The sequence below is a fragment of the Monodon monoceros genome, unplaced genomic scaffold (assembly GCF_005190385.1).
Source record: "Monodon monoceros isolate NGI ecotype Baffin Bay Population unplaced genomic scaffold, NGI_Narwhal_1 Super_Scaffold_21, whole genome shotgun sequence".
Lineage (NCBI taxonomy): Eukaryota > Metazoa > Chordata > Mammalia > Artiodactyla > Monodontidae > Monodon > Monodon monoceros.
Window position 1 is genome coordinate 90,156,899 of NW_021703778.1, and position 12,465 is coordinate 90,169,363.

At 36.0% G+C, this 12,465-nt stretch overlaps 1 protein-coding gene across 11 annotated transcripts in view; it reads right to left on the bottom strand.

The window, feature by feature from the left end:
* Positions 1–12,465, bottom strand: part of MGA (MAX dimerization protein MGA) — a 156,414-nt gene that overhangs the window by 54,066 nt on the left and 89,883 nt on the right. For all 11 annotated transcript variants that reach the window (XM_029236136.1, XM_029236135.1, XM_029236137.1 and 8 more), the window contains 3 exons: positions 7,300–8,248; positions 6,166–6,244; positions 5,952–6,047 (listed from right to left, as the gene is read on the bottom strand). In XM_029236136.1, coding sequence (XP_029091969.1) covers positions 5,952–6,047; positions 6,166–6,244; positions 7,300–8,248 — 1,124 coding nt within the window. The remainder of the gene's footprint in view (positions 1–5,951; positions 6,048–6,165; positions 6,245–7,299; positions 8,249–12,465) is intronic.

Sequence of the window (12,465 nt, forward strand, 5' to 3'; positions counted from 1 at the left end):
TGACATATATGTGGCTGCCCAAAATATTCTGAGAACCTTTCCTATAGCTATTACTTTTCCACATTATAACCCCCACCTCTTCAAGGAAGAGGTGTTAAAACACAGATGCAGCCATAAAAGGCTTCAATTTAGAAGAGAGCACCATGAGGAAAGGAATACTGTGCAGAATTGTATTAATGAGAGTGACAGTGTTTGGCCAAGTTAAGAACTTTTAGAGGTAAGAGTAACCAACATCCTAGCTGTAGTATACTGTGTTCAGTGTCCATATTGAAAATGATGGTAATTGCCCAATGTTGTGAGATTGCTGGTATGAGCTCTTGGGGAATGTAATTTGGGCATTTTTCCTTTTCTCTGCCTCTCTGTAAGTCATCTGATATTCTTTAATAAATTCGTATTCTATTTCACCTATAGAGTGTATTCTCATGTTTGCGATTAAGAATTCTAACTGACACACCTAGTTATTCTGAATCCTTACGTAATGGCATACAAGAAAACAATGATTACATAACAAACTGGGATAAACATGAGGCTACTTATGGCTGGAGGCAACCAGTTCTACGGTTATTAATTTCCCTTGGTCTTGCCTGGCCACTCTGAGGAGATCAGTGTCTCAAGAGCATACCTGTCACACAATCATGGATAACCACATGCAACACTGCTCTAGTTGGGAAGCTGTTCACTAGATTGCCAAATTACTCTCCATTTATACTCCCCTCAATAGTGTAAGAGTTCTTGTTGATCCACATCCTCTCCAACATTTTATATCACTGGACTTTTAAAACTGTCCCAATCTTACTGGTATAAATCTATATCCTATTGTTCTTAAATTTGCATTTTTTCTGTTACCAGTGACAATCTTCTAATTTGGATTTCCTTGTTTGTGAATTACTGGCTTCATATTATTGAGCAAGAAAGTATTTAACTTAAATTTTAACAAAACTGAAACCAAAAGGAATTCAAAGCATCAACTACCATAGTAATAACTACTAAAAGTCATAGGTACAGGTTTCCAATAAAAAGCTTACATAGTACTGGTTTCCTAAAAGATGAAAACACTAGGCAGGTTACAAGCCACAAGTTTTTAAGGCTAATTTGTATATCCTCCACATAAATTAGTTTGTAATTCTAGTTCTTTAAAATAAATATCATTTTATCATGTGTATTTTAATCACATGTGATTAAAATTAACATCAATAAAATATTATTTCCTCATGTTTCAATCAACTGGGGAGAAAATAATATGAGTCAAAACAAGTGGTTTCTAATCTTGTCTTTGGGCTAAACTTCTCTTAGCTTCTGCTTCCTCATCAGTGAAATAATACCAATCCAAAAAATAATAATATCAATCCACCACACTGAGTTTCATGTTTTAAGAAGTAACCGTGCCTTCTCTTTGAAATGCTCTGTAATATAGATGATGATAGAGATAAAAGACATTTCCCAGACCTCAAGGAGCTTTTGTGTTATGTTTTCCCAACTGATTCATTAGTAGTTACAATAGGATAAAATACTGTAAGAGGTAAAACAAATGATACTTGAAAAGCCCAAGGCAATCTGGTAAAACTTTACAGAGAGTGTAATTCTTAAATTAGAATAAGTAGGAATTAACTAGGAAAGGCAGAGAGGGAGAGTAGAGTGAAACCAGAAAGCAAAATATTGCAGAAATGCAAGTGAAACAGAATCCTAAACAAAGGATAAACTGAGATACTGTAGTGCCTTGAAAAGAGAAAAGTACTCTATTATTATTATAAACAAAAACTGCCAGAACAGCTGCCTACAGAGAAAGAAGGAAGGAATTAAGTCATTAAAAGTGTACCCATACAGCCAAATAGGTAGACAATCAAATTTAGAGACTGTTTCCCCCACATATCTTCTTGTCTGCATTTACTAATACTTTGAACTGCCACCTTCCCCCAAAAGTGATACCAAGTGATCCTAAAAACATCAACAAAAAGACCAAATTTATTTTAAATATACTTACAATTTTTTAAAGCCCTAAAGGTTGAGAGGTCAATGGCACATGGACACTGCTCAAAGTAATTCCCAATTTAGCTTACCTGCACATCTTGAAATGTTTGCCCTTCAAGAAAATCCTTCCCTGAATAATAGATATTTGAGACTCAGGCTCAGTCGGTTTCATATGAATGATAATAACTTTATCTTGCAAAAATAAGATAGTTAAATAATTCTTAGCACATCCCCCAAAAAGCATAAAACCCTTTCCACATGGTAGTTTAAACTAAATCATACTTCTGACTGCTTTTGCCTTTTCACCATATTAGGAGCAACTTCTTAAAGAAATATTATCACACCATTAAAAAAAGACCCATAAAAATAGAAACGAAAACAGATAACCCTCTAGGTTCAGAGCAGAGTCACCTAAGACAATAAACTGTAGCCAAAAATGCCTGCCTCTAGCTAAACCCACTTAAATAGGAGGTATCCACAAAAAAACACTCAGAGGAATGAACACCTATATAACTAGCCAACAATGAACAGAAAAGTAGACATTTATATAAGAAAAACTCCAGCTAACCATTGATTTAACAGTACAGAGTATTTTTTAAGTAACTAAAGAGGCAGAGTGCTCTGGAAATATTATCATAAGGGAATTTAACATTAAAACTGACAGGAGTCCACACTGATATAAATAAATGATTGGATAAAAATGAGGGAGAAAAGTGAAATCTCTGGTTGCAGAAGAATGCCAAGTAATTTATGCAGATACTCCATCCTCAAGAAAGTGGAGCATAACTTCCCACTCATTAAGTGTGGACTACACAGTGACTTCCAAAGAGTGCAACATAAAAAGTCAGTGACAAATCATGTTGATAATATGTACCCTTGATAAGGTGAGGTGAGAATGGCACTTTACCTCTGTTGTCTTCCTCCTATAAACATATAATCCCAGTCTAACCATGAGAAAAACATCAAACAAATCCCAACTGAGGGACATTCTACACAATACCTGACCAGTACTCCTCAAAATTGTCAAGGTAATTAAAAACAAAACAGTCTGAGAAATTGTCCCAGCCAACAAGATCCTAAGGAGACACAACTACTAAATGTAATGTGATTTCCTAGATGAGATCCTGGAACAAAAAAAATTAACTAAGGGAATTTGAATAAACTAAGGACTATAGTTAATAATAATATATCAATATTAGTTCACTAATTGTAACAAATGTACTGCCCTAATGTTAGATGTTAATAACAGGAGAAACTGTATGCTGAGTATATGGGAACTCTCTGTACTATGGTCCCAACTTTTCTGCAAATCTAAAACTTATCTAAAACAAAAAATTCACTTAACAATTAACATAGAATTGACTTGGTAGCAATGAAACAGAAAAGCTTTTACAAAAATACCTTTAAATATCAAAAACATGATAATTTCAGGTTGATGGACTTAGAAAAGAAACGAATTTTGATGTAGCAAAGTATAGGAGAAAAAATATACTGTGGAAAACAAAATTAAGAATCTTATTTTATTTTAGCAACAAAACTATCAACAACAAGAAGAACATTTTCTCAGGCTTAATCAACATTTCTTCCACAATTTCAAAGCAAGCTGAAAAACCTTTTCAAGTTTTTCAAGCTTTTTTCATCTCAAAAACGTTTTGGATTTGTAGGTGCTTATTTTATAAAGAATAATGAAACTCTACAGTTGATGGAAAAGCAAAGAAATACGACATTACTGAATTGAAATTTAATAAATTACTTCAAGCATCAGTTTTTAGAAAGGGACCTGGAAGAATATTTTCATTATCTTCAGATACCTGGAATTGGCACCATCAACTGATGTAGTAACCACCAGTTACTACAAATATTTAGCCAAACTAACTTAATTCTTTTAATATTTTAAGTCTTAAGAAGCAAAGGTTGGGGGATGGGGGAGACATCTGCCAAAGTAAAATAAAGAAAAAAATCCAAACTAGAACTCTACATCATATATTATGAACAGTGACACATGGATTACAGATTTAACTATTTAAAAAAGTAAAACTATATAAGAATGTAGTTGGGGCTTCCCTGGTGGCGCAGTGGTTGGGAATCCGCCTTCCAATGCAGGGGACGCGGGTTCGTGCCCCGGTCCGGGAAGATCCCACGTACCGCGGAGCGGCTGGGCCCGTGGGCCACGGCTGCTGAGCCTGCGCGTCTGGAGCTTGTGCTCCACAGCGTGAGAGGCCACGACGGTGAGAGGCCCGCACAAAAAAAAAAGAATGTAGTTGAATTAACTTTAACAATGTGAGGATTAATACAAACTTGAACACCAAATGCATAATCTGTATGGCAGGTGAAAACTGATGCCTCACACACTTTTTTGCCCAAAAAACTGTATCAGCTGACACCACTTAAAACTGAAACACGTTACAAAAAAATACTGACTTTACCTTTTACAGAACAATAGGAATTTCTGAAAATACTGAGCCTACATTCGCATTTGACAATCCACTGATATGACTGCCCCTTTAGAACAGGAACCTGTGCTCCAGCCCACCAGAGTCCAACACCATCCCCAAATTCAGGCTAATTTCACTTTACGTTACCTGCTTAGTTTCCATAAGCATTTGACTTTGAACACCCAATACACAAAAAGTTACAGATTTGACTAAAATGTCTATAAGGGAAGGAAAAAACTCAAACCTTACCCAAACAGGAAAAAATAAGCAAACAAACCAGAGCAAAAAGACCAGCAGGGAGCACTGAATATATTTAACTCTAGAACTAAGACTATAAAACAAATGGGGGATTAGGTTGAAAGAATGCAATACAAATGTTATAATATTTATATATTATCAGAGTACCTAAGGAAAAAAAGGAGAAGTGGGGGGAGAAAGCAGAACTTAACTGATAGAGAAAAGAGAATATTATTTAAATAAAATAGCAAAAGTGAAAGCTTACGATAAATGACAGCAAACATTATTACCAGCAAGACTACTATGACGTGACTGTGATTTTCCATTACAATCCACAGTACCCAGTCCTTATCACTTGGATTGAAATTTGCATACTTTAAGATCACACCGTCACACAGTCCCTCATTAAAGCAAAAGTTCAAGTATCACCATTTAATTTAGAAACTGAATGGCTGTTTTATAAATCAATGTTTTGTTTGTTGGCATACAATGCTTAGACTCTCATGAAAATTGACTAACAGTCAAAAACTCAATAAACTACTCCAAGAAGCACACCTAAAATCAAAGGTATAAGGAAAATAAAAATTGGGGCATGGGCTTACAGTCATTCATTTACAGTGCAAATCGGGAAGTCAGTAGTTAACTATGATGGCAATAAGGATACTAAATTTTGCTATTTTAAAAAAAAGGATTAAATGATATGATCAAGGCCAAGATAAACTATGGCAACAAAATAGGTAATCATGAAAATTTTAAATTAAATCGCCAGCAAAATATGAAATATATAAAATTTTTACAGCCACACAATGAGACAGATAAGTATTCTTCTCTTTACAGTTAAATATATTGCTAAGTATACCAGAAAAAGTAGGCTCTTCCCCTCCAAAAGCAAAACAAAAAACCTTCAAAAACCCCACAGAAACAAAAGCAACCAAAATTTAAAGTAAATAAAATGGGGTTATAAGAAAGAAAAGAGAAAACACCACTTTCTTATCATGATACGTTTTTTAATGCATAATATATTAGCTTCACAACGATAAGACAGTATCTTCAGAGTCTGAAAGGTTTCTCCTAGGATAAAAAAGACCTAGATGTGTTTTTAAGCTAAGGGAAAGAATCATGGACAGAGAAAAGAGAAAAATGCAAGCTGAGAGAGGGGCTGAAAGAAATCAAATCAAGGATGGGGGAAAGGAGGAAAAACAGAAAAAAGAGGGGAAGGAGCAAAGGGAAGAGGGAAGAAGAGAAAGACAGGGGAAGGAGAGAACAGAACAAAATTAAAAATTGGCTTGTATATTTTTTAGAGAATTATACCTTCCTGAAGACCAGGATGTATGACCTGCTTGTGCCGCAAGGCCTTCAAATCTTCTATCAATTCCTTTTCCAACTGGGAAATTCTTGCTCTGCAACCTATTCAGAAAGCAATGATAAAATAAACTACTATATACTACAGAAGAATACACATTGCATCTTTCACTTCTAGAGCCAAACTCCCAATATCTTCCTCTTTTTTACTATTATATAATACCTGGGTCATTTGTGGCTGATGCCTGAAGACTAGAGGATTCTTCTGTTGTTCCATCAACTGCATGAATATCTAGAGCTTCCTATATTAAAAAAAAGAAAAGGAAAGAAAAAAAGTAGTTCATATCACTTCTAAAGGTTTAAAAGTAAACTCGGAAGATTTTTTTTCATTTTCATACTTTTTGCTATTTTCTGAATGTTTTTTCATTTTGATACTTTTCACTTTAATAATGGGGGGCAAAAAATTTAAAGATAATATACTCAGCTAACTGACTTAAAACTGTATTTATCATAACTTGTATATTTATCCAATTTATCATAACTTGTATACTGATTTCTTAGAGCCTGTGTAAAGACAGCTTACTCAGCAATTAACAAGGAGGAAGGAAAAGAACAGGCAGAGAGGATTCAACCTCTGTGTAGCTAATTTAGAAAGATTAGGCTTCTACAACAATCTAAAAGAAAAACAGTCTAGTTGAAGAGCTGGAGTAAAATAAACAAGGAAACTATCATTGTGACAGCAGAATTAATAAGACTATTAATTTTTTGTTCTCCAATGGTATTCTGCTATTGCTGATGAAAATCAGTGGATGGAGTATCTCAAAAGAGTTAGTAAACTTTTCATGTGTTTATGCCTTTTCAAAGTCCATAATATAATAATGAAAATTCCACTAAGAGCCAAAGATTTTAAAAATTCCAACTAAACACAATGCAAAAATCGTAATCAAGGGCTTCCCAGGTGGCACAATGGTTGAGAGTCTGCCTGCCGATGCAGAGGACGAGGGTTCGTGCCCTGGTCCGGGAGGATCCCACATGCCGCGCGGAGCGGCTGGGCCCATGAGCCATGGCCGCCGAGCCTGCGCGTCCGGAGCCTGTGCTCCGCAACGGGAGAGGCCACACACACAAAAAAACCCCAAAATCGTAATCAAAACAGACATATTTTTTAAGTCCATTCAAACGAAATACCTTAAGTGATGCCTGTTAACCCAATATTTTGGAGATACTCCCCTCCCGGTGCACACAACCTCGCATAATGGATGCATTCACAGTAACTATATTCTTAGTTAGTTATCAGCCAGTATACAATTCAATGATGATTATTTGACCTTGGAAAGAATGCTGAAAATGACAATCTTACCTTCGATTCAAAGGAAACAAAGAGAACACCATCTACATCTTCCAGATCAGGTTTCACATCTGGAAAGGTACTCCCAGGGCCCATAGGAGTGTTCTTTGTAGAAGTTAAAGATTTTCCTGTGTTTTTAGGTGGCCGCCCTGCCTTAGAGAGTTTCAGTTTTCGTGGCCTTCCTCTTTTTCCAGGGACATTTGGAGGGGCATTCTGATTAGCATTCACAGTCTTGGAGGCCGTTGAAATCTTAAGCATACTTTTCTTTCTGCCCAAGTCTTCTTTTCCTAAAAATGAGTCCCCAACTGAACTCTTTGAACCATCAAGTATTTTTTCTGTGTTCATGCTGTCAGATATATCAGGATATTTCCACTGAGGATCTTTAAGTGAGGGATATTTTTGTACCACTCTGAGATCTGGTGAATGTCTTCTAAGACCATTTTCTGATTCCTTGCCTAAGCAGAAGCCAGTCTCATTAGAATTTTCAATGTACGTAGGCAAATAGTCTAGTTCTGTCAACGCAGAAGTTCTATCCTTCCGAGATGTGGCAAGCATGTTATCAGGGAGCTCAGAAATCTTCACTGTGCTTTTGGTGACAGCACAGGGCTCCAGATAGACTACTGGCATCTTTCCAGCATCTAATTTGAACATTTTAGCTTTAGCAACACCTGATGGGCTATTTGGTAGTAGCCATTTAGAAGAAGGATGGTCAGCTTCTAGTTTATCAGCTTTATTGTGCCTCTTCAACTGTTTCTCTAGTATAGGATCATCATCACTGTTTGAGTACACATCTGTTTCCTCATCTGTCTCTTCCTGTTTCACAGTGACCCCTTCTGGGCACTCACCAAGTTCATATTCATAATCGTCTAGAGGCTCTTCTTTAATGACAACATTGAAGTTTTCATTTGGGTTTAATGGTGATGTTACATGGGAGCCATCTTCAAAATTGTTGCCAACAAGACTGGAGAGACGGGAGGGAGAGTTAAAAAGGACAGAACTATCCATAAATAACACTCGGGAGGGGAAAGAAAAAAAAAAAAAAGACTGTTGGAAACCAAGTAAAATCACATCAGATTTCAAGAGCCATTCATAAAAAAAAAAACACTGTATAACAAGGTTCTCAAAAACAGTTTATCAACATCACACTTTTACATATTCTGTCAATTTCTCTTGAAAAATATATAAACTAAAGGGTAAAGTTTTAACAAGTAACTCTCATCACTAAATCAAAAAGCAAGATATGTTATAACATGTTTTCTGCTAATGGTATTCTTCAAATGAACTCAATTTTGAAAGCTTGCACTGATCCAAAATCAGACTCTAGTAATGTACACACTGATCAACAACTGCCAATAAAAACAAACAAATGTCCATTGCAATTAAAAATTAAAATAAACATCAGGAAGGGCCTTTCAAACAGCTCACTGATTTTTTTAATTGAGATAAAATTCATGTAACATAAAACATAACGTTTTAACCATTTTAAAATGTACAAGCCAGTAGTTTTTTCATTGTAGTCCCAATGTTGGTGCCAGGTGATTTTTCAAATTTAAAATTGGAAAACTCACTTTCAATGTAAAGAATCCAGCATTAGTTCTTCCAAAATAAAAGGATAGGGAGGATGAAGGCAAGGACATATAACCTGTCTCGACTTAAGTGTTTATAATTCATCAAAAAACAAACTTTTTAGTTTCTCATTTCTCCCAATTCATCACTGAAAGCACATAAACTATACCAACGTATCTTGAGGACAGGTTAGAACTACTCACTAACCCAGTTAAAGTCACTTTATCTGTAAAACTTTCATTTACCTCAAATATGCAAAAGTAACCATTAAATCGATCTGTATCTACTTGTTCCTTGCAAAACTGACTTAAGATCTTGACCTTACTCAAAAATTCTTCAATGGAGGACTTCCACTTCCAGTTAGAATACAGAAGTTCACAAAGACCATAACAATGACAAAACACTAGATAAACTTAAAATCCTATTCTTTCTTTAAAGTCACTGAAGACCTCTGGGTACAAGTAAGTTTAAATGAACTGAATTCCAGAGAGGGACCAGCCTTCTCCAAGTGACCACAGATTGCTATTGCTTTCAACCCTCAGTGGCATTTACATTGCTTGAAGCACAAGTGAAGAGAGAAAAAAGCTGTTATAGGCAAAGAATCTTTGCGGAAACACAGAGAAACCAAACTATTAATGCCTGAGTATGGGCAGACTAGATCTGGAGGACCTCAAAGAGAAGACAAGTCCTTGCTCCCACCAATTATCCTCCAGGGGACTTTTGCAGAATTTCTAGTGATGCAGAAACTTGGCCTGAAATCAGAAACTTACATTCTCACAGCACTTAGATCCCAAGGCCCTGTCTGAAAGGAGTTCAATCCTACCCTTAAAACTGAGGTGAGCTGAAATTTACAAATCATCTAGACTGAAGGATAGAGAAAAAGGAAAAGCAAAAGAAGTGTCAGAGACCTATGGCACACATCAGATGATTTAACATACTAGCAGTTGCACCTCCAAAAAGGTAGGAGAAAGAAAGGAGAAACATTTGAAGAGAAACTGAACAAAAATATTCCAAAAATGAAAGATTTTAATCCACAGATCCAAGAAGCTCAGCAAACACCAAGCAGAAAATCATACCCAGGTACATGAAGACGAGACAGCTGAAAAAAAGATCAAGAGAAAAACCTTATAAGCAAGGAAGAAAAAAAGACACATGAGACTACAGAGAAAACTATGAGAACAGACTAACTACTCATTGGAAACACTGTAAAACAGAAGACAATGAATGACATCCATCATAAAGCATTTAAAGAGTCAACATAATGTTCTAGATCTACCAAAGGAAGCCTTCAAAGCTAAAGACATTTTCAGACATCTGAAAGAATTCATACTTCATAAAAAATACTACTTCCTTAGGCTGAAACAAGACAAGGATATTAGTTCTCACCACCTTTACTTACAGTAATTATACTAGAGGATCTGCCAAGGACATCAGGCAATAAAAAGAAATAAAAGACATCCAGATTGAAAAGAAGTAAAAAAAAAATCTCCATTTATAGATGACATGATCTTGTATACAGTTGGCCCCCAGTTCTGAGGGAGGCTGGTTCCAGAACTCCCCAGAGATACTAAACTCTGTGGATACAGAACTAAAAATCCTAAGAAATCCACTAAAAAAACTATTGGAATAAATGAGTTTGGCAAGATTGCAGGATCCAAGATCAACACACAGCAAAATAACTGTAATCCTGCACACTAGGAACAAACGTCAAAAATGAAATTCAGAAGACAACTCTATTTACAACAGCATCAACAAGAATAAAACACTTAACATACGGTAGATAGCTAGTGGGAAGCAGCCGCATAGCACAGGGAGATCAGCTCAGTGCTTTGTGCCCGCCTGGAGGGGTGGGATAGGGAGGGTGGGAGGGAGGGAGATGCAAGAGGGAAGAGATGTGGGAACATATGTATAACTGATTCACTTTGTTATAAAGCAGAAACTAACACACCATTGTAAAGCAATTATACTCAAAGATGTAAAAAAAAAAAAAAACTGAACCAAAAAATTGTAAGGCTTTTACACAGAAAATTATACAACTGTTGGAAAAAAATTAAAGCCAACCTAAAAAAAAAAGAAAAAAAAAGGGTAAATATTCCGCAGTTTCATACTAGAAGACTTAATATAGGTGAGACAGCAATACTCCCCAAAAGTGATCTGCAGAGTCAACACAATCCCTATCAACGCCCCACCTGGGATTTTTGTAAAAATTGAGAAGCTGATCGTACAATTCATATAGAAATGCAAGGGACCCTAAAATAACTCAAAGTATCTTGAAAAATAGAAACAAATGGGGACTCATACTTCCGAATTTCAAAACTTACTACAAAGCTACAGTAATCAGCATAAAGCTAAACATACCAATCAACTGAACAGAATTCAAGGTTCAGTAATACCTGCCCACTTTTATATCAATTGATTTTTTTTTCTTTTCTTTTCTTTTTTTTTTTTTAAGGCAGTGCCATGCAGCATTTGGGATCCTAGTTCCCTGACCAGAGATCAAACCTGTGCCCCCTGCACTGGAAGCAAGGAGTCTTAACCAATGGACCACCAGGGAAGTCCCTCAATTGATTTTCAATTGAATTCAATTCAAGGGTGCCAAGACAATAAATTCAGTGGGGAAAGAATGGGCTTATGAACATCCACAACTTATTCAATACAAACACTTGCACACAAATGTTCATAGCAACATTATTTCTAATAGTCAAAAAGCAGAAACAACCTTAATGTTTACCAAGTAATAAATGGATAAATAAAATGTAGTATATCTAAACAGAATATTATTCAGTAATAAAAGGAATTATGTACAGATACATGCTACAACATGAACCTTGAAAACATTATGCTAAGTAAAGCACAAAAGACCACATACTGTATGATCCCATTTAATGTCCAAAACAGGCAAATCCAGAGACAAAAGAGAGACTGGTGGTTGCATATCAGTGGGTGGGGTTGAATACTGGCTGGCGAAAATGGGGAGTGACTAGTAGAGGACACAGGGTTTCTTTCTGGAGTGCTGAAACGTCCTTAAAATGACTGTGGTCATGACTATACAATTTGGTGAATATATTAAAAATCACTAAACTGAACACTTTGCAAGGGTGAATTATATAGCAGTGAATTACATCTTATTTTTTTAAAGTTCTAAAAAAATACTAAAGGAAGTTCTTCAGACTAATAGGAAATGAACTAGTACGAAAATGGATTCAGGGGACTTCCCTAGTAGTCCAGTGGTAAAGAATCTGTCTTCTAACGCAGGAGATGCAGGTTTGATCCCTGCTCTGGGAACTAATATCCCACATGCCTTGGGGCAACTAAGCCCGCGTGCCACAACTACTAAGCTCACACGCCTCAACTAGAGAACCCACATGCCACAACTAGAAGAGAGAAAACCCACACACCACAACTAGAGAGAAGCCTTGTGCGCCACAACGAAGAGCCCCTGCAGCACAACGAAAGATCCCACAGGCCTCAACAAAGATCCCACATGCCACAACTAAGACCCAACACAGCCAAAAAAAAAATAAATAAATTAAATAAATATATATATTTTTAAGTAGCAAGCTAAGTTAAAAAAAAAAAGAAAGAAAATGGATCCAGGAATGAATGAGAAGA